Here is a 23,964-nt window from a genome sequence, read left to right as displayed (position 1 = left end):
CTTTATGTGTAGATGCTGATGCACCCTATTATAGTAACATCTTGTGTCAATGAGAAGCTACCAGTACTTGCTGCTTACAAATTACAATACATTGATTCATATTCTCCCCACCACACCCAGTTGTAAGAACTATTATTGGATTCTAGCCCATTTCAACAAATACGATTTGCCACGATTGCAGACATGTTTGATTGTGTCTCAGACTCTCAATGCCCGTGGGGGTGATGCTACAACGTACAGACTCTTTTTGAGCTCTGTCTCGGCCCAATACTTTGGGCCTCCATGGACATTTTCCTGATGGTTATATTCCCAGTCACCATTTACATCTCTGCCTTTGCTGTTCTATACAGGAAAATGCTTCACCGTGATTTCTGGTGTCACGTAGGAAAATTTGGAACCAAACAAAAAAAAAATCTAAAAAAAATTTAAAGCCAATTTAATTCACGCCTATTACGATTCTCCCACTATGTTCTCAATTCTCATCTCCTTCCTTGATTCATGCACCAGAGATGAATTCAAGGAAATTTAAACACGACGATTCGATATTCAATCTAGGATGGTTTTCTTGGATAAAGGCAAACACTCATTTACATTTGTCAATTCATGTTTCCTAGGAAGCACACCGTGGTTTGCTATTAGCGTAGGTTCATCCTTTTCGATTCACACATACATATATTTTCCTTCGTCGATTCACATGTTTGGGTTGGAGATTAAAGACCAGGTCAGATAGTTTTATAGAGTTTCTAATTAGGAGACTAAAGATGATTCAATCTCTCATTCAATATCGTTTTATATAGGGTTTCAAATTAGGAGTCTCAAGATGATTCAGTCTCTCATTTAAAGCATTACGGTGCGATTTTCTGCGAGAAAGGCAAACCCAGCCCTCCCGGAGAATGCCTATTCAATTCGATACATGCATCTTATTCTTTACGCCTCTTATTTTGTTCACTGAGACCCCAAATCGCAAAACCTCTTTCTGTTCTACGGCGAACCGAACTTGAGTGTTGTTACTACTTGCGATCCATGCTGAGTCAAATTTACTTTCGGTAGCCTCCTGTTATTTAATGCATCTTCAAACTTATTATCTCTTCTTGTGTACCGAAATGAAAAATTGGTGATACATGAATTTCTGTTCCTCCTTTGCTTCTTCAATTGCCTCCTATGCGTTTGATGAAATGAAGCCTCTCTTTTGTCCTGCTTTCGCAGGTGTGTGTGAAACAAAGCAGCACCTCTCATTCCGTCTTCCCTGTGTTTTGGTTTTATGATTTGTTTATCTACCTTATTGGCTTTTATGGGCTTCTTGTCCATTTCAGTTTTTAATTAACTGCGTCTTGCCACTCGGTTTTCATATATAATAACAATGACCTACTTGTCCAATCACATAGATCAAACATATCTTGCCGAGATGCAGCGGATGCGCCGTAAAGCTCCTCAACTAGACTGACCAACCTTCAAGAAGCTTTCCTACCAGTCTTCTCCGAGTCATTCGCAAGGAAATTAGATTTTCCTTAACCAAACACCTGCATATGCATTAAGTTTATATATATAGTCCATAAACACCCACTAATCCAGAAACAAAAACAAAAACACAAAAAAAAGAAGAAGAAAGAGGCACGAAACTGAATAAACAAAATCGAATACACATGAAAAACGAAATTAATCGTCAAAATAAGATAGAGGAAAAAACCACTGACCTTAATCGATTAGGTTTGAGATAATTAAGACTATTGTAGTAGTTCGTTAAAGTTGTTGATGTAGGTGATAATTTGCGGTGAAAAACTCCTTTTCCCCTAACCTAGGGTTGTATTCATGGGTTTTTTAGTCATCTTGTAAAAGGGCATTATTGTCCAAGAGTTACAAAAAAACTTATGATGGTGTATTTAACAAAAATAACAATGTATTTAACCGTCTCCTTCCTTCTCTTTAATGGTCTACTGTTTTTTTTCTCCACAGCAGCAACCTCAAGGATTTTCTCACAACCGACCCCAAGTTTAAATATGTTTCAAATTTTCATTTTCATAATTGGTTCCTCAAAAGATTTTCAGAACTAGGTTTTTTTCCTTCTCATTTGGAGATTCAAGCTCCCAGAACTATGTTTTTCTCCTTTTGGATTCCAATAATAGTGTTAACTTTCTTAAATTATTTTAATAATTTTTGGTAGTCAGGAGAAAGTGAGAAAATAGAAGAATTTTTCTCTTTAATGTCACCGTCTCTCTCTTTGTAGTTATGGTCATAGTTTTTAGAGAAAAAAATGTGAAATGCGCCTATGCATACTTTCAAATCAAAGTAGTTTCGAGGGAGGGGGACACAAGTTGTTAGAATGTGAAATTCATTGGAAGCATAGCAAGATACCTACCCATCAATTGCCGACATAAAACTACATTACGCATGCACCACATAAAAAAGCATTCCGAATTATTTAAGGAACTAGTTAATTAAATCTAAGGTGAGAAGAAAAAACACACCTCAATCTTCTCCGTTGGGATTTCGTATCTATCACACAACCATACCTATCATCTTCTACAAAAAATCCTATTCTGAACATGTACAACAATTTAGTAAAGGCATGTCGCATATGGTAGTTGCTCATTTGCTCATACAAACTAGCGTTTCAAAAAAAAATTATGAGAATTCTAAATCACAAGCAAAACCGGTGCATAATGAGGTAAAGATGATTTCCAAAACACCGTCTAGTTGAAACAACTCCAATGTAAACAACTAATTAGAAGTGTTTTTTATTTCCCTTCTCCTTTACTTGGTGAGTTATATTTATCATAAGACTACCTCACATGATTCCGGTATCTACTAAATGTGAAGTCACCAAGTCCTAATCATTGGAATTGAAAACTAACATTCTTAGGCCATCCAAACCATAACTTAATTGATCAGAAAACAAAGATATAAGAACTGTCAAAAAATCATAAGTCCTCCAGATCATTTATCTAAAGCATCCACAAATTAAGTGAGAGACTTAGAAAGCACATGCTATGAAAAATAGGGTGTTGTTTAAGATGACCATGCACATTCTCCTTTTTCACCAAAACAAAGAAATTAAAATGAAAAAGATTACAATCTGATTATAAGTATCAAATTTCAAAAAGACTGACCACATAAAGTAGTAAGGGAAGAAATAATTATGTCCATATGCATATTTTCAAGTTATAGCTATTTAAAATTAAAAAAAAAAACTATAGCAAAGTTAGAATGTGAAAATGGAAGAAAAAAGGCACCAGTTTAAGTAGAGAAAGTAGTATAACTATTGCAACTACAACTTGAGCGACATTATGGCATGAACTCAAGAGAGATTTGAAAACAAGTATTGATAATCACCACCTAACAACATATATTCATCTTCAATTATATCATAATCAGGGGATGGAGATTTAACAAAATTCTGCTACATTTTTGTAAGTACTTTTCAGTCTGGCTTTTGCTAGGTAGATATATTCAGGATAATGTCTGGGCTACAAATAAATTGGCGCACACAATAAGTCATAAATTAAGGAAAGGTAGTTTACCTGATAAAATTTGATATGGATAAGAAAGCCAATGACATATCAGGGTCAGAATCAACAGAGCAAATGAGAACTTCAGGGTATGGAGAGCTAATAATATTGAAAAATCTGCATCATGTTGGGAACTACTATATTCTACAAATATACAACACCCTCAGTTAAACATAATGCAATCATAAAGATCAATTTTTGGAGTTAATATTCTCTAAAGGTAAGGTCAAATGATCTGTTATGGAGGATTGTGGTGAATGCTTTTCTAGTCAGAGATCGATAGTCTATGAAGAGATAAGGATTCAAGGTATGGAGGGCTAATATCGAAAAATTTGCATCATGTGGGGAACTAATATATTCTACAAATATACGACACCCTGAGTTAAACATAATGGATCACATAGATCTACTAGGTCATACCCCGTGCATTGCTGCGGTACATGCAAAATTCAAACAAATCAACACTAACCAAACACAGATAAAGCTTTTGCACCTGGTTTCAAGGTACATGTAACTTTTAAGTCATCTAATTGTACCAGCATTAGTCAAATGTATTAAGATTATAGTCCTTTTCACCAAGTATCACTAAACAAAACAATGCTCCAATAATAATTAATATCCGAAAAAATCAAAACACACAATTTAAACCCTAGGAGGAATCAAGCCAAGCCATTCTTAGTTTTATTGGAAGGAATCACCCTATGCCTCAACCAAGCCAAGTCATTCTTAGTTTTATTCATGCAAGGAATCACCCTTGTCTAAACTAAGCCACACCGAACCAAACCAAGCGAAGTTGAACCAACCTTATAACAAAAAAATCCAACTTTACAATTTAAACTCTCAAAATCCTAAACTGGCAGTCAAGACTAAAAAAAATCAACAAGAAAAGAAAGAATAAAAATAAAAATAAACCTAAAGCCAAACCCTACTAAACCCAATTATCAAAATTCCAAAAGCAAAAAACATACCCCTTTTTATTGGTTGGTGGAAGAAATTCTCAGTTTTATTCATGCAAGAAATCACCCTTGTCTAAACCAAGGCTTACCGAACCAAACCAAGCGAAATAGAACTAATCTTAAAACAAAAAGACCCCAACTTTACAATTTAGACTTTCAATATCATAAAAAATTTATGAATAAAGAATACAAATCAAAATAAATCACCAAAACAAGAATAATGATCAAATCAAATCCACAAGTATGAAAGATCTCCAAATCAAAACAACCAAACAAACGTGAAAAGAAAATTCCACACACCCAAAAAAAACACAAATCCTTCCCAGGAAAAAAAAATCACCAGTACTTGAAAATATAAATTAATAAAACAAACCATCAAACCCAAACAGGAAGATTTGGTCCAAGTAAAAACCCAAAAGAAAGCCATGAGGAAAGATTGAAAATCAAAATAAATGATCAAATCAAAACCCTAATTATGGATAATCCCAAAATCAGAAAACCAAAGAAGGCAGAACAAGAACAGATAAAAAAAAATCACATCAGAACACGAATACATAAATTAGTGAAACAAAATCGAAACCCAAAAGCAAAATTATCTCAAAATAAGCTGTACGACCAAATCCCCAATTAACTATGAAAAGAACAATAGTTCCAGACAATACCATGCATCCCCACAGGCAAACTTAGATGAATTCAGATTTTAGATTCTACTGTTGATAGTGAAACAGGCAAAAGTATCAATTCGGGAAGATATACACATGTACCCATCCAATTTCAGACGAAAAACACAGACAGTATCCTCTCAAAAGAAATTGAAGGTAAGCAATACGATCTACACATGGTATCAAATCAAAGAAATTAACACGTATCACCATCCTAATTACAAATACAAACAACATATAGCATTCACTGAGAGTACTGAAGGCAAGCATCAAAAGAAGGTTGAAGAAGACAACACCATATCAAAATAAGTAAATAAGAGCATGCGAGAAACCCTAATTTTTTTGAAGAAGAAGGAACGCAGAGAGAACTTGAGAGAGAAACTCTCTGAGAAGAATCGTTAGAATTGTTTCAAAAAACATAGCACTTGAATTTGAAAGAGGAGGCACACGGTAGGATCAGAGAAATTATTTTAGAGAGAGCCGCTACAAGTTTTTTAGGAAAACAACCCTTAAATCTGAAAGGGGAGACACGGTAGGATTTAGAGAGATTATTTTATAGAGAGCTGTTACAAATTTTTTGGGCAACCAAAAGAGGACCGTTGAATTTGAAAGAGGAGCCGTGGAGTACGATTAGAGAGACTGTTTATATTATTTTGAAAATTGGAGCCGTTAGAGAAATAAAAAAGTGAAATTGTGGATTTTTTTTAATGAAAAAAAAAAGTCGGTGGGGGAGAGAACAACAGCGGTTGTTTAGGGTTTTAGGGGAACAAAATTTGAAAATCAGTAGAAGCGAAGCAAGAACATTATGCAATACAACTCACAAGAAAAAAAAAGTCGGTCGGCTGAGGGAACAGAGTGGTGGTTTTAGGGGTTAGGGGAACAAATTTTGAAAATCGGTAGAATCAGACCTGAATGAACGAACTTCATGATTTCAGCCTTCAAATCTTCGATTTCTCTCTTCATCATCTCCTTTTCCCCTAGTCGAATAAGAGAACAGGAAGTGATGAATTGAGAAATTGAAGATACAGTAGAGAATAATCATCAGCTCCGTAGCAGTATCGGCGCCCTGCGATCATCAACTCCACAGCAGCATTGTCACCACGATCGCGAACACGTAGTGTTCTGCAATTTCAAAGAGTTCTTCGTCTGAAGTCTGAACCCTACCCTTTATTTAGGATCGCAAACCTTGGAGTTTCCTAATCGTTCATTTAAGCAAGTAGAAATGGGCCGGGCCTGCTCAAGAGTCGTTGAAAGGTCCAATGGGCCCTTTGTAGGAAACAATTACAGGTCCATATCGAATTCCCTCTTAACATTAATCGCGTCTATGGAGGTTTTCAAATGGTTTTCTTGCTCTACTTGCAATACCCATCATAGATCAAGACTGGTCAGTTTCTTCAGGTTCACTTCCATGATTTTTCTGCTCTGTTGAACTTGAATCTTACTATTACCTTTCACTCTTACGTGAATTTTACTACTCTTTTAGTCGGTCTCACTATCAAAATTTTGGATCTTCTGTCTGTATATTCATCTTCTTGATTGATTTTTGAAAAAACTCAAAAAGCTCTGCATAGTTTTTCTCTGGATTTTTCTGTTCTATTGGTAGTTTCTTTTTGCTCTGCATTTATTATACCCAAAAATTGTCTATTCCTATCTTTGCAACCTTCACAATTGAATTCTTGATTGATTCTATGAAAAACCCATGAATCTCTGCATAGTTCATCTCTGAATTTTCTGTTCGATTGGAGGTTTCTTCTTGTTGAAGATACATTATTGAAGATATTGTTCGTTTTGAACCACATGATCGTGAATTGAAAACACATATTCAATGTGAAAGGAGCTTAAACTTTGCATATAAAGCACTCTCCCCCGCCCTTGTATTTGTAAACTAGGTTATGTCAGACCCAATAAGTGAATATGTAGGGGCGCATCCAAGTATGAGCTCCGAGACTATGTTAAAATTCTAAGTCCAAACACATTAAATATATTATCCGCTCTGAGTCATGATCTGATGAATATATCTATATTTAGCTATTCCCAAGGGGAGACAATGCTGTCTGAAACCTGCCTGCACAATCTCTTGATGTTCATCTCTCTCTTATGGTTCTACGCTGGCTAGCCATCTTGTCTTCTCATTCAGCAGGGATGGAGTCGTAGGCCTTAAATAGAGCCTCATATAGACCCTTTCAATGGGGAACGAGGTTCTTCTTCCTTTTTTTCTCCATTGCATATAAATACCATTAACAATGAGAAATCACCTTCAGAAATAGATGAAGACAACAATCACTATAACAAAAGGAAGCCATGTCACCTATACAAAGGTCTGATATACAAAACTGTATATGTTTATATGCAACCTACAGAGACACAGAAGATTCCAGGATGAACCCAACTGGAATTATAGATTATGCGAATGTTGAGTCTGTAGTTCATCTGGGCACATTGACTCTGTCAATGGCATCCAATGCTTTTTCCTTGTCCTCAAGAATGATGGGAACAGCGGAAGGAAGCCTTTGAATAGTGGCTAATTCCCTCTCCACGGAGCAGCCACAGCTCTTGCTCAGTCTATCACTCTTCCTCAACTTTTTCTTTTCAGTGTCAAAGTCCACACTCTTACTAATTCGTGGCCGTGCGGTCCATTTTCTCGTACTTGAATCCAGCAACAATTGTTGTACTTCGGAGCTTACTGATGGTACATATGTAGACTTCTCTTTCTGCTGCTGATTTGACTTCGAAACGGACATCTGTACTGGAGACTTGAGAGGCAACTTGACAGCACCAGGTCCGGCATTAGCTTTGGAACGGCTAGCAAGATGGTGAAGCCATAATACTAGTTCAAAAATATAAGCTTCGGTTTTCTCCTTGTCTGCGTGGTAAAGAGTTTCAATCCTAGTTACATCCGTTGGATTTGGCCCAGCAGAAGGCTTCCTGTTTACCTCAGTACTGTTTACATACATACATCTTTTAGTCTCATGGTTTTCTAGATCTTATAAATAAAATAAACAACAGGAGAAAAAAAAAGGAGATGCAAAGACCAGTATATTGTTACTCACCCTGTGTTCGCCCACTCCCCGACCCAGCCAAATCCATGATGGGCTCTGATTTAGATCATTTGTAACAAAATAGTTAGAGAAAAGTCGCAAGATTAGGGATATCAAACAAATCATCGACGAAAACTTAGCTCTTCTTTGGAAGAGCAAGCCATCTTACTTGGCTGTGTTGGTGGAAACAGGAACAAGCCACCGCAAAGTCTTCTCCATCTCGTCTTTGATCTCTTCAACAGTGAGCTGCAAAATGCAAATCAATATAACGAGAAAGGGCAATGGAATGAAAGTTATTCTCTTCGCAATGTTTCTTTCTGCTGTGGAAATGACAGATGAAATCTTCTTGTTAAATTATTTTAGGAAAAGTACAAAACAATTCATTAGTTACATCTTTCTTATCGAAAATGGTGCTTCCCGGTGCACCACTAGGTTGCGTTTTCTAATGAAAATAAACAATTTTTTATTTAAAATTTTGATATAATACCTCTTCTTTCACGTGAAAAGATTGTATTCTGGAGCGTAGACCTGATATTATATTAGGGGGCAAGCTCTGATATAACGCATCTCTTGTATTTGAAGGCATATTACTTGAACGAGCTACCTGGTACCATCAAAGAAGTTCCTTTTAAAAGGCATGAAAAGAGAGTGTGTGTGTGTGTGTGTATATATATATATATAAATTCTAAATTAGCACATGAATATAGGTTATGTAAATTCTAAATTAGCACAACCCTAGTAATTGTAGGTAATACAGCCCACGTAAAGATATCTTTTATACTAAAAACTGCTCAAAAATCACTTATAGATACATTGTGCACTGAAACTGCTCAAAAATTACTGAAAATTGTGTAAGAAGTACCATATTTAAGATTAATACTCGTATTTGATAAGGAAAATGCTTGTATTTAGGACCATCAGCTGCATATGATGTGCATATAAGAGTGTGTACGCTCATAAAACCATCAAACAAGTTGTTTTGTCAAAGTCTCAGACTTATGAAGATAAGAGTCAAAACTTAGAAGATTGCACAAATTAGTGCAAAGTAGTCGGTCTCTCTCATATGATGTGTCCCAGCAAGAAGTAAATGTTATTGAAGGCAATTGTGAGAGCTCAAAATTACTGTAGTTCATGAAAATGAAAATTGGACGACACAGAGAAAGGATATAGAGCAATGAGCAAAGATGCTATACTCACAAGAGTGTCAATTTGCATAACTATATTTGCATAATGCAAATCGAGGCCAGCAGGTCCCAGTCTTTGACAATAGCTCACAGATTCTTTAACTGGTGTAGTAGAACTATCTGCAAGACAAAAGAACATCATTAAGATCACCAATTAATTTGCGTGCCCCAGTTATTGACAACCATCGGAAGCCGATGGTATAAAGGATCATGGGAAATTTGTGGGTGGTAGCTGGATCAACAGAATGTTAACTGTACAGCTTGGAAGAACAATAGTAAAAGAAAAGAGCTGAAGGGGTTGACTCATTTACTATTTAAAGGAAATAAAAGTGAGGGTGGGAAGGTAAATAACGAGAAACTTCACCCTCCTCTTTCCCTAGCTTCCTCTTGGATCTCCTCCTCTAAAACAAGGCACTAGTTTTTGTGAAGAGGTAACAACTCCTTGGTTACCATTTCACTGAAGTTCTATTGCCATTCCAAAAGAAAAGGAGAAAAATAAAAGAGAGTAAAATATCAATAGTTCATAAGTAATACAGTACTAAGCTTGCAAAGTAAAATTTTAGATTATTTATGGTGAAAATTCTCCAACTAGTAGTTCAGAAGCAATATTTGTATATGATTGGCAAGAATGGATACCAGCACTGCCAAAGGTATTGTGTATCTCCAATAGTATATAGTGTACAATATCAGCAAGCTTCTCCATCACCTGGAACCCAAAACAATGGATCACTTAACTGGAATCACCAACTTCTTTTAATTATCATTAGTAGTAGAGAGTTGCAATATTGAAGATGCAAGTAAGTATGTAACACACAAGCAGATGAACATTATTTTTCTAAGCAATGGTCACGGAGAAATTAAGTAGATGGTCTGCATAAAGGCTGAGGAATTCAGAATTCATCAATTTAATGGAAAGCAGTCGCTAGAGAAATTCAAGAGAAGAGCTACCTCTTCCAAACTTCTGGACCAAAGCGATTTTTTCTTTAGACCTTTTACTTGCTTTTTTTGTCTCTTTAGTTCAGTCCTTATGATTACAAGGCTGTCACCTACATTTCAAGGGTACAATTCAAAATGTAGTTAGTATTAAGTAAAGAGCAAAGCATAAAATTTGATCAAGTTATATGAAGAATAAATATCAAGATTAAGCTTCCCGAAAAATATTATTTACTTATTTATTTTTTAAAATGATTTTAAATCGAAGACATATCGCCTATCACTTAGGATATGCAAAATATTATAAATAATGGGCAAGTTGCTTTTGGCAAATTACACCAAAAACAACTAGGAGGATCTTTTCTATTAACAAGTCACCATCCAAGCTTAGGCATAAAAGTATAAAACTATAGGGAATGCCCAAATGCCGCCTCCCCAACCGTTTGCAGCAGCCCACTTGACGATGGTATGAGCACAGGAAAAATTCATGTTATATGTCTGGATTAGAATAGCAATAATACTCACACGCGCACACACAAAATTTTCAATATTCATGTTGTATGTCTGGACTCTGGATCACTAAAGATGCCGTTTGACTAGGCCAACAAGAAAATTCTGAATAATACAGTTTCAATAATGACTATGAGTTGCACAACACTAATTGACTAGCTCCAGCTTTAATTAAAGGCCTGTTTCCTATATATGCAAATGAAATAAATGATAAGGAGATGGAGTAATCACCTTTTTGATTGGCACGTGAACTATTCTCCAGCCTCTTAAAACGATAATTTTGTTCAATTCTGTCCAACAATTGCAACTCCTGGTATAGCTCCTGCAATCCAGAGAAAAAGATCTTTTTATTATTGAGAATAAGCCATAAAAGTTGAAACATTACCAAGTGCAGCCTACACGTGGTTAAATAAAAAAAACGATTTCTAATTTATTAAACTCATTGAAACAAATCTAGGAAAAAACATCTTTGCAATGTCAGGTAAGGCTATACACATCTTACACCTCATCCCACCTCCATTCTGCTTGTGCATAAGAGTCGTCATGGCTGCAGTGAAGGAACTTTACCAATGTTTTGACAAAAAAGGGAAAACTAATAACTTGTGTATTATAGTAAAAGTAAGAATGACCCTTACAGCCGTATGCTGAACCAAATTCATCAGAAGCTCTATAACAGATTCTGCCTCGTCTTTTAATTGCCGCTGAGGAGTAAGATCTCTGCTAACTCTGGATAGGAAATAATAAATCACTAATTAAAAAATATAACCCAAAAAAGACACACATACATGCAGTAAAGTCAGTAGCAGACTTCAATAAAGGTTTATTCATTATACTTCTCAAAATAGCGGTCTAAGTTGTGCCACTGAGGATCTTTACAACGGTTTCCAAAACGAATTACTTCTCCTGAAAAGATTTTCAACTCCTCCCTGCAAAAATAAGTTAGACAATTCTTGAGGATACCATGGAGGAAACACTACAGCCATTTTATACGGTATTCACCTCTTGTCATCTTCAACAATCCTTAGAAGTTCATCCATATCTTTTGATACAAGATTTTGCACACCTTCAGAAAGAAGTACCACTTCTTTCAAATTCCTTATACTTCTTCTTAAAAGAGACTGCATGAGATTGGAACCTTTGACAATTGTATTTGCTACTTCAAAAGATAAAATTTCCAGTTCATTGCCTTTAGTTGCCACGCCAGAAATAAATCCACTGTTAGGGTTTAAATTTGTCATGCTACTTCCCAGTGTATCCAGAACCTCCACTGCTTTACCAAGTCCAACAGTACCAGCCCTTCCTAAACGTGAACTGACCTCTGAAACCTGCAACATGATGGCATATTATTTAGTGAAGGTTACCACGTTATTAAAACGGAGAGAAGTATGTTCTACATTAGGTTTTTCAGTTTTCGGTCGGTTCTTTAAAGAAATATGTAAATTTTTTAGAAAATAACCGATCGATCGGTTCAGTTATCAGTCCGTATGGTTATGATCGGTAATTTTGGACAGCGCTACTCAGGAGAGGCCTAATTAAGTGCCACTATAATTTTGCCACTCTCATGAAACCAAAAAAGATTCCCTGCCGGAAAATAATGAGCACGCGCATAAACAGAGTTCATTTAGTACTTGCCTCTTCTCAATTTCTACCATCTAATGCTGCACCATTTTCCTAAATTGGCAATGAATGCCAAAAAACAAAGAAATGTTAACAATACTTACTGTAAATATTAGCACTAAGACAACCCTATAAGACTTTCCAGAATCTTTCAGCATAAGTAAGGTCTAGCAAACATATATAAACCCTTCATTGATTCTACTAATTGAGATTTGCACGGAACTTAAAGAAAAACATAATGAAAAATACACAAAATGTCAACCAAGGGATTCTGGCCTTAGCCACTGCTGCCGGCTTAGAACTTACCGATCGAGACTTGAGGATTTGAAAGCGAGGAATACCATCGTAGAAATCTTCAGTATTAGTACCATACTGGGCCGTGCCCACCTCAGGATATGAAAGGGTTTCATTTACTTGCTTCGTCTCCCTCTCCTCCAGTTGCTTCTCCATGCTTTCCGTTCCCTGCCAGGGCGGAGCCAATTTGCTTTCCACGTCCGACCGGCGACCTGAAGCTGCCTTGTAAGTCTCACCATGGCCGTTCCTTTTGTCACTCACCTTCTGATGCTCGTTACCTCTGCTAGAACTCTTAGAACAAAGCCCTCCCATGCTGGTTCACACCACTACAGGCAGGGAAGCGAGAAAGAAGGGCTCAAATGGTAGAATTGCACAAAATCCTCCGATACCCAATAAAAATTAGTTAAATAGAAATCAAATAAACGGCTAGGAACACAGAACTGAAGGAAAACTGATTGATTCTTGACCCATAAATCAACTACTTGTGATCGAAGTCAATAGTTCAAACCAGCACAAGCCGCCAATCAAAAGCAAACTGAGGAACTACTGCAACCCAAAAATATTGAATTTAACAAAAGTGGGTTCGTGGGTCATACCATCAAAGAGAAGGATGGAGAGGAGAGTCGTTTACAAGCCGAATATGTTCTTCCAGAATTGAAGAGGAATGGGACAAATGGAAGAAAATCCACACCATCCAACACGTAAAATAATAAATAAATAAAGACAAGGGAGAAGAACCTGCATATATTTGGGGGTTTTGATTGTGTGAGAAGGCGTTGTGTGCAGGACTCTGGTGGGGTAAAAGGTCTGCGATTTGTCTCAGGCTACCGGCTTGGACTTCTGGAGAACTGGTCAAGTTTTCAACGTTCAACCTGCTGCGTTTGACTCTTCTTCAACAATTTTCTTCTTTATTCTATTGTCTCCAGACTTTACTGTTTGATAGAGCTTTTGGCATTGCGATTGAGCCAGATTCTAATACTTGGTGATGATATGAACATCGAACTAGAATATGAGTTGGTTTGTCATGTTACGTAAAACTATCATAGCATCATACTTACACGTATAGAAACAACTGTCACCGCAGTAACACAATCAACGTGGCAGCAATGCGGAGCAACACAAATCTTATGGTGAAGAACATTGTAAGTCTTATAGTCTCATATCGGATTGGATAACTTGAATAGTGGTATATAAGTAAAAAGGTTCAACTCAATCTCACAGAAGTACATAAAACATGTTCCAAGAAAACAAATACGAGTCGACTTTTTGGTATGGGGTTTTTGGCGTAACGATTGACAAGTCTTATAGTGAAGAACATTGTAAGTCTTATAGTCTCATATCGGATTGGATAACTCGAATAGTTGTATATAAGTAAAAAGGTTTAGCTCAATCTCATACAAATAATACGTTTTATGGGTCTAAGTACATAAAACATGCTCCAAGAGGACAAACACGTGTCGACTTTTTGGTATGGGGTTTTTGGCGTAACGATTGAGTTAGAGTTGATAAGACAATTGAATACACCTTTGATGACACACAAATCACGAGCACTTGAAAATCTCATTTTTAGAGCATATTGACAGTTGGAAAAAGTATTAACGTGATGAATCGAATATGAGCTCTCCAATATGAATGAGAGACATGTGTCAATAATTACATCTTACATCAAATTACATAATGGGCTTAAAAATCAAATGACGACTGTCAATAAATAACAAATTCGTTAGGACTCGTGGCCCAAAGCAAAAAATATGTTTTTGGGCTTGGATTTTCAACATGATATCAAAACCAAAAACTCGATCCGTTTGGACTTCACCTCTACTTATTCACTTGTTGAATCTGATTGACATAACTCAAATCACAAATGCGAGAGAGTGTTAAGACTAAACACAATATGTTTAAAATAAAGTGCATATAGTGCTCATCCTGCTGCATATGGTGGCGGCAAAAAATTTGATCCCAGCACCTTACGCTTTCTTCGTTTTTTCTTTTATTTTTGAAAATCCTCCTCCAAAACGTTACCGTTTCATTTTCCTCACAAAATTTTCAAAATAGAAATTCTATGTTCGGCGTTCGGTTTCTCTGGTGAACCAGGTCAGCTTCACTCGAAAATCCAGATCGATCGCGTCGAAAGTCGAAACTGATCTGTTTCAATGAACTAAAACTTTGATTTCTGAAAGACGAGGTTATTGTTTGTGAAGATTCGTTGTTTTTGATGTTATATGCGTATGCGTTTGATTTGATATCTTCTGTTTTATTTTCACAATTCTTATTGATTGTTCATATTTGAGCTTCGTCTGGATCCGCAATGAACTAAGCACATATGTGTTTTGTGCTTGATTTTGTATAATTTTGTAGTCTCTTGCGCGGTAGTTTATCAGAGGAAAGCAATGGCGACGACAGCTTGTTTTATCATCGTAAGCCGGAATGATATCCCTATATATGAAGCTGAAGTTGGATCTGCTGCTAAAGTATAGAATCTATAGCTTCGTTGTGCATTTCTTTTTCATCCGTTTATGTTCTTCCGTTTGAATTTTGATGTTTGGCGAATCTGACTTTTTTGGCATTTGCTGTAAATTACATAACCACAGAGAGAAGATGCTGCTCAGCTGCATCAATTCGTATTACATGCAGCTCTAGATATTGTTCAGGACCTTGCTTGGACTACTAGTGCCATGTAAATTTTGTTTCTGAAAACAGATCTTGTCCACACATTTTGTTCTACTTTCTCTTATTTTGTTAATGTTGTATTCTTGGCAGGTTCTTGAAAGCAGTTGATAGGTTTAATGATCTGGCGGTGTCAGTATATGTGACGGCAGGTCATATCCCCTATGATGGTTAATTTGTGCAGCTATTAGACAATGATTTTGTAATTTGTAGTCAATCATGGCATAGTGCATTGATATAATCGTGGCTGCTTTTCTTGTTTAATGGCGTATGAGTTTTTAAGTACATGCCAGCATGTGAATTGTGCAGGTTGAGAGTGTCATCTCATTGTATTCTCTCCAGATCTGGTGTCATCAGATCACTTGCTTGTGTGCGATGTTCTGTGTGATGTTGAAGCCACATTTTGTGATACTCTTAAATTGAATTGGTCGATAGACACACACACAAACATTTGGTGCCATGTTAACCATAACAGTGCATGACTGGTATGAATTTGGTGCTTTTCTCTATTACTCTACTGAAAATGGTTATTTAAAGTGGCGCCGATGACTCCATAGTCTATGCAGATTGCATAATTGCTTCCATCTTGGCTGTCTTATGTGTGGCATGGGTTTATGCATGCACTTTGCTTTTAGAGTGTGAGCCTTTAAATTTTGCTCATAAATTATCTGTTGGTTTGCTGTTTTTGTTTCTCTTTTCTTTGACTGGTCATACATACACGATTTATGCTACTTCATGACTCACGCAACGATGATGGAATCAAGAGCTTTTTCCAAGATGTTCATGAGCGTTATATAAAGGTAAGACTGTTGATTTTCTTCAAGAGCTATTGTTCATTGTCATTGATGATTTAACTTTCATGTGTAGCATTTTATTTTAGGTATCTAATTGTAGATTGATATGCATGCTAAAACTTTTTATAGATGTTATGAGGTAACAAAGGAATGTGGAGTAACATATTCCATACATAGCTAAACATAACATGCAGTTTTGGTAATCTCTAACTACACACACTGCTTGTTCAAGAAGCTTGAATGATCTGCCTAAGATGGTTTTTGCTACAGCGTGTAAAGAAATGATTCATGGGTTTGGAACTGTCTGACCAATGTTTTCTGGCTGGTATGAATTAGGATCTGAATTGAGTTAAAGAACAAATGGTGGTTAGAATTTGGCAATCATATAGCTGGACAGGTTCAATAGATATGTATCTTATACATGGAAGTCCGAATAATCACAATTTCCTAGGAACATAAACATGTGTTGATTCTTAAGATATATGAACTCCCTCAGAAAACTGATCTAGCCCTGATCAAGTTGATGTAGTAGCCTCAGAAAACTGATCTAGTGCTGATCCAGTTGTGAGGTAGCCTATATATGGGAGGTGCATATGTTTTTTTTTTCTTTTTTCCTTTCTATATGAAGTCATGCAATACATTTGGAATTTCTGTCTTAGAAGTGTTTTCCAATTAGGAATTTTAGAATATGAGATTATTAAAGAATGAGTTTGGACATCAGCTTTGGTATAGGACCAAAATTTGAATTGGAGCTGGTGAAACATGCTTGCTAAAAAAAATTTGGCCACAATTGGTATTCGGTTTTAAGAACTAATATATTTGGCTATTATTAACAGAGAATTGATTCTCTGTCTCATGTAAAATTCTTTCAAAATGTGTTTTGCACATTTTGGGTGTTTTTAATTGATTTTCTATTGGTATATAAATAGTAACGACGGGATCAATGTGACATTCAAAAATCTGATGAATTTGCAGACTCTTCTCAATCCCCTCTATTTGTCTGATTCACGCGTTACGTCATCACATTTTGATACAAAAGTTCGTGCACCAGCTAGAAATTATCTGTAGAGGCTTCCCTGTTTGGGATTATGCACGGGACCTTTTGCCATTCAACTTTTAAAGCTTCAAACGTTGGGTTCCTGGAGGCTTCAATATTTGGGATTGGGTCATTGGAGCTTCGGCGGTTGAACTTTCAATTTTCCAAGATTAGGTTCTGCCGACATTTTTTCATAATTTTAATTGGAGTTTTTTTATGAAGATATCCCTTGATTGTAAAGATTAGTGTTTAAATTCTATGCTGATTAGATATCAGATATATGCCTTAGGCTTGCTAATCATGCTGGAATATGTGCTCCTCAAGTCCATTGTAGTTTCAAATAGCTTTTGTACCTTGATTTTCAAATGTTTCAGCAGCAAACGGTTAAGATTCGCGTGGATGGATTCGTAACAGAGACAAAATTAAGATGATGTTCATATTGCTTAAGTTGCAGAATTTGTAAACTTTACCGTCAATTGCTCCTCTTTGTTCATCACCAAAAGAGGATCAATGATTTATGTGTCGAAAACTTCTATTTACTGATCTTGTTTAACTTAGACTTTGGTTGTTTACCTGTGATTCTTTATTTTGGTGTGCAATTTCTTCACTATCCTTCTGTTCCCCAACCCCTGAAGCCCTTGGTTTTTTTGTCCATGATGATGATGGCTACGGCAACGATGGGGAAAGATGAGATCTTAGCTTGTTTTTAACCCACTCAATCATCCTTTTTGCTTTCCTTGAGTTAGCTCGATCAGCTGATATGTGTGTCACAACAGGACCTATCTTATTCATCGGACCTGAATTACTAGGTACTGTTCTCTGAGCCACTCACTTGTCACATTTGATGACCTTGGGGATGCAGGATCAAAACGATGACTGGACCATGTCTGACTCGCCGATTCAGCTTTGCAGCCACTGTTGGCCTGTGCTGGTTTGCTGAGATGACCAGCTACTGTAAGGCTGTGAACTAGAGCTTGAATCACTTGTACTCTCCTCCAATTCCTGATAGGAAGCAAAGGCTCATGACTGACTGGTCTGATTCACTGGTCGACTAAGTGACTCCAGTCTGTCCACAATGGCCTTCACATTCCAACAAGGAACCGGACTCGGTGCCTCAGCTCTTGCATTGCGGACTTAGAAGTTAGAAGCCCTAATGTTGCAACCTATTTAACTAGGAGCCTGAGAACTCATCATCATCTGCTGCTCAAGTCATCTCTGCTCTTACCGAGCCTTTGATATGCCTCTATTCGTCTACTCCCAGCAAAAAACACGGTTCTTTTGGAATCGAATTCAATATGTGAGCCATACTGGTTCTTAAAACATCCGAATATCCAGAACTTAATTGCAACGCGGAACTGCCAGATTCAAGTCTTTTGAATAAATAATATTTTCTAGGAGTCAAAAAAAATAAAAAAAAAAATTAAAATGTGCACCATATAATAAGTCAGCAAATACCGTCAACATAATAAAATTATGATCCATCACAAAAGAAAATCTCTCTCCAAAATGACCATATATGGAATAACCCACCCACAAAAAATACGGGCATAAATATCACAAGGATACAAGTGCGGCTCTAGCTTCTCTTCCAGTCAAATGTATGTTTCTTTCTTCCTGAAAGAACATTTGCTTCACAGCAACATAAACATAAATACTATCCAATTTCCACTTTCGGCGGCCCACAAGTTCTTCGAGATTTACAATTGCCACTGGTGATTTCCAACTATGTTAGTTTTCACCTAGATTTTGGTTGGAGGACCGACAAAACATCTCCAAAAGCTGGTACTGTTCCAGGTTGGAATAATTACTTCTCTAATTCCTATTTCTTTTATTTCAAGGTAATGAAAAAAGAGCTTACTTATTCATTAGAGCGTTTCAAGTAGACAAGCACTCCAACGCATGTTATAGCTACTGCACTTGCAAAGACATTTGTGTGGAGAGATGTCCATCCACTACTCAGGACGTTTTCACTCAATTGGGTACTTGTTTGTTGGCTCGAATCCGAAAAGTCTAGATGCAACCTTAAGACCTGAAACCAGATGACAGATAATGAACAAATAAATGAATGTATAAATAGAACAATCCTCAATTCACATCAAACCAAACAAATATGCAACTTAAGCATCCCAAAAAGAAAATGCAGATCATACAAATAAACGCATATATATACAACGGAAATTATTATTACCTTCAATCCAGCTGATCTAGCATGGCTAACAGCACCAATAAGATCGACATCAGTGGCAAGTATCACTTTATCACCTTCGTCATCCTCATACTACAAAAAATCAAAGAATAAACAGTACTGGAAAATCATCCAGCCAAGAATAAAAAGAATCACTTACATTATTCAAATTACCTACCAAAAGCTTAGCATGATCTTGATCACTAACCACACCAATCCTTTGCATCACACCAGAGATCAACTCATCTAAACTTTCTGAACCTGAAATAAAAAAGGCAAGTGTATTGCTTCTTGGTTTTGTTCCATATCCTTTGTAAAGCGCTTCTTTTACAGGTAAAAAATAGCCTTTTCCAAAATTTCTAGCGACCTAAAATTGTATAAGCTTCTTGCAATGTACTTCCAACTTACAAGAGAGGTTCAAGTTTAACCTTTTTTATAAAAAAATCAAGATTCTCAACATGGAAGTAAAATCATATCACAACATACTTCGTAAAAGTAGAGAGCGACTAACTCAGGTCATAATTACATAAAGGCTTTGGCAGTAGATCCTCACTCACCGCAATTGAACCGATGCATGCGACCCTTAAGATCCTCAAATTTGAAGGCAAAAGAATTTCCAAGACCAAGAGATGGATATTTCCCATGTTCTGTACCATCTGATGTCATTAGTCCAGACATTTCACTGGGAACAAATTTAGCCAGGTTAGTCACAAACCGATAAAGTCCGTTAAGGTAATGGCAAATATATGGCAGCAAAAGTGACACCTATGGGTGTCGAAATCATCTGGTGGCTCCAAAGCAAGAGCTGAATCCCAGAACTTCTGCATCATTGTATTTGCCATATCGTTGACAGCTCCAGAGCCATTTTCAACCTTAAACACAACAAGAAGCTTGTAATGGTGTATCATCCTTAACCAACAGAATAAGGTAAATACTATTACAAACATACCCATAATTTAACATTGTTTATTTATACCGCACTACTTTTGCAATGAATTGTATTAAGCATTAGAATATCCTCAAAGTAAAATCTAACCCCCTCATGTATTTACATGTCATTATGTCAAAACTTCGCATACTATATTCAGCAACTTTACCATAGAAATTGCTGCATGAGAAATCTGCAGAACATCGATACAAGCAGCAACAGATCCATCTGCGCATAGGTGAGGCAAATGAATAAACTGACAAAGTTGAAACTAAAGAATTAATGAATCAACGCTCACCTTTGTCCACAACAGGAAGATGCAAAAACTTCCCATCATGCATTATATGCAATGCATCAAGGATTGTTGTCTCTAGCGTTGCACATTCAGGATTTGGTGTCATTACCTGCAGCATTACAGGAAAGATAATTGAGATTGTAAAAGACTCATTATGTGCACTGATTAAAATCATTAACCAAGATTAACATTTTTACTTGTTAATATTAGTTACATTGTCTATCAACCCAATAAGTTAACTTGTTGGGTTGGAACATTCACATCATTTATATATATTCTAACTCCCCCTCACGAGTGGGTTGGGGCAATTTGATGGCCCAACACGTGCACAACAAACGAGGCCCAACAATATGGCTACTCTCACAAAGCCCACAAAGCCCACACTTGGGGCAACAACAAATAAAAGGAGGAGGAAAGAGAAGAAAAGTATTTAGGGAAGAGAGCGATACTAGTTTCAAGATCAACTTCAACTGATCCAAAAAAGAATGCGTATATAAAACATTTCCTAAAGCAGATATTTCTGGGAAAAAGAAAAACAAATAGAACAACGCAAGTCGAAGTAGGAACAAGGCATGAGGTTTTCATGGCAAACCTTTTCTACCAAAGTCAATTCAGGTGACAGATTTTGCGCCACAACTCGCATTAGTATATCTTTCGAACTGAAATGCAAAAACAGTAGTTCACGTAAGCAAAAACCATGGATAAAAAATCGAAAACAAAAGGTCACTTTTAAAGACAGATTTTGCGCCACAACTCGCATTAGTATATCTTTTGAACTGAAATGCAGCAGCAGTAGTTCATGTACGCAAAAACCATAGACAAAAATGGAAAACAAAAGGTCATTTTTATCTGATGCATTTATACATTTATACAAAAAGCCATCCAAGAAAAGAATAATACGTGAGTATCCCCTGTAGTTTGTTTCCGGTCACAACAACAACTGAATTAACATGCAGCTCCCGCATCTTCTTCGCAGCAACATACACAGGATCCGATGGAGAAGAAATCGCAGGCCTATAGAGACATAAAACCACAAAAATTGGTAACATAAGACAAACCCCAAACCCATCACATGGAAACTGTATTCCTCAAAACCAGTCAAAAGGTATTGAAGCACAAATATACTTAGTATGTTCAGCAATTATTGTTGACAATGAGGGCTTGAACATCCGCTCCCTCATAGTTTCTATGAACGCATAAGGAGCTGAAACAGAATGAGAGAAAAAAATTAAAGGGAAGTAAACACATGTAAGTTAAAAAAGAATAATTTCAAAATTTGGAAGATTGAAATTTGAAACAAGTTGTACAAGAAGTAGCAGGGGTACTTCCCCTGAAGAAGTCACATCAGTACAGGTTATTTGGTACTTCTTTGTATATCTTTTTGAACGCAGTTGGGGTATAACTACTTGAGGAAGTTAAATATTTCACATTTTCCTTTTCTTGAAGCAATGGAAACCCTATGATTTGCACCGCTAAATGCTAGAGAGTTGTAGTGGCCCCTCACGCCAAGCATCAGTAAGATAAAGGGTTTTCTTTAGGGCTACGGTAACTCAAACCAAGGTCTCCTAGTTGGAAGTGTTTAACCCACACCAACTAATCCACGCACAAGGGGACACATAATCTTAGTAAAGGTAAACAACTCTCATACACAAGACTCCCACAATGAGCGGGGTTGGGAACAAGTAGTGTGACCTCTAAATTGCACCCTTGCAACTCCACCACAGGAGCACATAATGTTAATATTATGTTAACACGTTTACATTAAGAATGTACTTAAAAAAAGTAAATGAAAACACCCATCCACTTGCAATGCAAAAATATCATAATTGGGTGGAAAAAAAAACCCCTGTTGATAAGCAAAAAGTTCACAGATCTGATAAGTTCAAGGAAGCCTTTTCAGAATTCAACCAATGGAAAGATTCATACAGTAGTTGATATCTAATGCATCAGGCATGTCAGTAACATGACAGCAGTAACAAACACTTCTATACAATCATTCAAGCAGGCGGCAACACTGAATAAAGAACGTAGCTCTCTATAGTCTATAATATTTCTAAAACAAATTTTAAAAAGAACAAACCAGAAAAATTGCTTCCCCATTGACGTTCCACCCCTTCCACTGCAGCAGCAATGGCACTACCCTGCTCAGCGGCCTTCTCCATTCTGGATATAGCATCATAGAGGCACTTCGTGATATCAAGCAACGCAATAACTTCACCATTCTCTACAACAGGAAGATGCCTGAATTTACCTGTAAAAAAGTGGTAAAACATGAGATGCTATTCAATGCATGTTCCGAGAGGTGGCAACCAAAGGCCATGCGATAAAATACAATCTTCTAGAAATAAGAATACAAGCTAACCCTGGACCATCTTCTGGAGAGCTTCAATGGCTAAGGAATCTGAAGTGACGAAAATAGGATTTCGAGTCATGATTTTCGACACTATCGTTTGCTCAGGTCTCAACCCCTCGGCTATCACCCTAGTGGCAATGTCCTGCCCAACCGTAGCCCCAAAAGAACCAAATAAATAAATAAATGGATAAGTCAACAGCCGCAAAAAAGTAAGAGAGAACAGCCAAAAACTAAGACAACAGAAGATAAACACCTTGTCAGTAACAATCCCAGAGAGTAAAGCATTGGCATCAGTCAACAAAACAGCATTCACACGACGAGCTGCCATCCTGCGGCAAGCATCGGACACAGTTGTCCCCTCAGGAATCGTGAGGGCCTTGGACAACCTCAGCTTTTTCACCGTCCTGTCTCCACTCACGGACCTCAATAAATTCCAAAGAAAAAACACATTCAATAAAATATACCAAACCGCCGTCCAAACTCAATCAATTCCAACCCTAGAAATCACTGATAAACGGAAATTGACACTGGAGAAGTTATTTCTCAAATATGCTTAGTTATATGACAAATCAACAAACTACATCCATAGAACAAAGGGGGTGAAAAATTTCAGGGAAGAAAAAAAGGAAAAAAAGAGAGAGGAAGGAAGAGGAAACATACGATTGTGCCGGAGGAGAAGATGGCTTAGAAACATTTCCATTAGTGCCGTTCTCGGTGACCGCCGATTTTCTGGCGACAGGGCCACGTTTCTGGGTGAGATTGCTCCTCCTCGCAACTTGGCTACTCATCTTCTTCCACTGTTGACCTGGGCTCTCGATTCCCAAAAGAGTTTGATCAATAACAGCACCAAATTATGCGAGAGAGGGGAATTAGGGTTTGGGGAAGATATCAGGGTTAGGAGGTCTAACCCCCCCTCTCGGTCTCTGTGTTTCGCTTTCTTTTCCCCGCCTGTGCTTGATCGAGCGGGGCAGATATTTAATCAAATTATCTACGAGTGTTCAAAACT

General features: G+C 37.0%; 3 protein-coding genes across 10 annotated transcripts; 1 reads left to right on the top strand and 2 right to left on the bottom strand.

Moving 5' to 3' along the window:
- Positions 1 to 7,325: 7,325 nt before the first annotated feature.
- On the bottom strand, positions 7,326 to 13,573 carry LOC119991842 (protein PSK SIMULATOR 1-like). 4 transcript variants are annotated; one of them, XM_038838329.1, is made up of 13 exons: positions 13,439 to 13,573; positions 12,683 to 13,026; positions 11,789 to 12,114; positions 11,623 to 11,715; positions 11,425 to 11,515; positions 11,021 to 11,111; positions 10,295 to 10,392; positions 9,983 to 10,052; positions 9,360 to 9,466; positions 8,650 to 8,766; positions 8,332 to 8,408; positions 8,175 to 8,219; positions 7,326 to 8,064 (listed from the first exon to the last, which is right to left on the bottom strand). In XM_038838329.1, the coding sequence occupies exons 2-13, from the start codon at positions 13,010 to 13,012 to the stop codon at positions 7,551 to 7,553; spliced, it is 1,959 nt and encodes a 652-aa protein (XP_038694257.1). In that variant the 5' UTR covers positions 13,013 to 13,026; positions 13,439 to 13,573; the 3' UTR covers positions 7,326 to 7,550. The 4 variants fall into 4 exon arrangements, with proteins under 4 accessions (XP_038694257.1, XP_038694256.1, XP_038694255.1 ...); XM_038838328.1 differs by lacking the exon at positions 13,439 to 13,573 and adding an exon at positions 13,297 to 13,438 and having other exon boundaries at positions 12,683 to 13,080; XM_038838327.1 differs by lacking the exon at positions 13,439 to 13,573 and adding an exon at positions 13,297 to 13,438.
- Positions 13,574 to 14,652: 1,079 nt separating this feature from the next.
- Positions 14,653 to 17,805, top strand: LOC119991210 (trafficking protein particle complex subunit 2-like). 2 transcript variants are annotated; one of them, XM_038837487.1, is made up of 6 exons: positions 14,653 to 14,885; positions 15,059 to 15,171; positions 15,292 to 15,377; positions 15,461 to 15,522; positions 16,082 to 16,167; positions 17,474 to 17,805. In XM_038837487.1, exons 2-6 carry the CDS (start codon positions 15,091 to 15,093, stop codon positions 17,606 to 17,608), a joined length of 450 nt encoding a protein of 149 aa, XP_038693415.1. In that variant the 5' UTR covers positions 14,653 to 14,885; positions 15,059 to 15,090; the 3' UTR covers positions 17,609 to 17,805. The 2 variants fall into 2 exon arrangements, with proteins under 2 accessions (XP_038693415.1, XP_038693416.1); XM_038837488.1 differs by having other exon boundaries at positions 17,137 to 17,595.
- An 810-nt stretch (positions 17,806 to 18,615) lies between these two features.
- On the bottom strand, positions 18,616 to 23,932 carry LOC119991209 (CBS domain-containing protein CBSCBSPB3-like). 4 transcript variants are annotated; one of them, XM_038837485.1, is made up of 15 exons: positions 23,619 to 23,932; positions 23,212 to 23,380; positions 22,968 to 23,100; positions 22,686 to 22,856; positions 21,731 to 21,809; positions 21,506 to 21,619; positions 21,198 to 21,264; positions 20,609 to 20,714; positions 20,480 to 20,538; positions 20,148 to 20,254; positions 19,940 to 20,064; positions 19,561 to 19,643; positions 19,386 to 19,475; positions 19,056 to 19,226; positions 18,616 to 18,976 (listed from the first exon to the last, which is right to left on the bottom strand). In XM_038837485.1, the coding sequence occupies exons 1-14, from the start codon at positions 23,744 to 23,746 to the stop codon at positions 19,056 to 19,058; spliced, it is 1,602 nt and encodes a 533-aa protein (XP_038693413.1). In that variant the 5' UTR covers positions 23,747 to 23,932; the 3' UTR covers positions 18,616 to 18,976. The 4 variants fall into 4 exon arrangements, with proteins under 4 accessions (XP_038693413.1, XP_038693412.1, XP_038693414.1 ...); XM_038837484.1 differs by having other exon boundaries at positions 18,620 to 18,982; positions 23,619 to 23,931; XM_038837486.1 differs by having other exon boundaries at positions 18,620 to 18,906; positions 23,619 to 23,931.
- Positions 23,933 to 23,964: the final 32 nt, after the last annotated feature.

This window comes from Tripterygium wilfordii, chromosome 22, assembly GCF_013401445.1.
Source record: "Tripterygium wilfordii isolate XIE 37 chromosome 22, ASM1340144v1, whole genome shotgun sequence".
In the NCBI taxonomy this organism is placed as follows: Eukaryota; Viridiplantae; Streptophyta; class Magnoliopsida; order Celastrales; family Celastraceae; genus Tripterygium; species Tripterygium wilfordii.
Note: the sequence above shows the minus strand (reverse complement) of the source record. Positions and strands in the feature narration are given on the sequence as shown.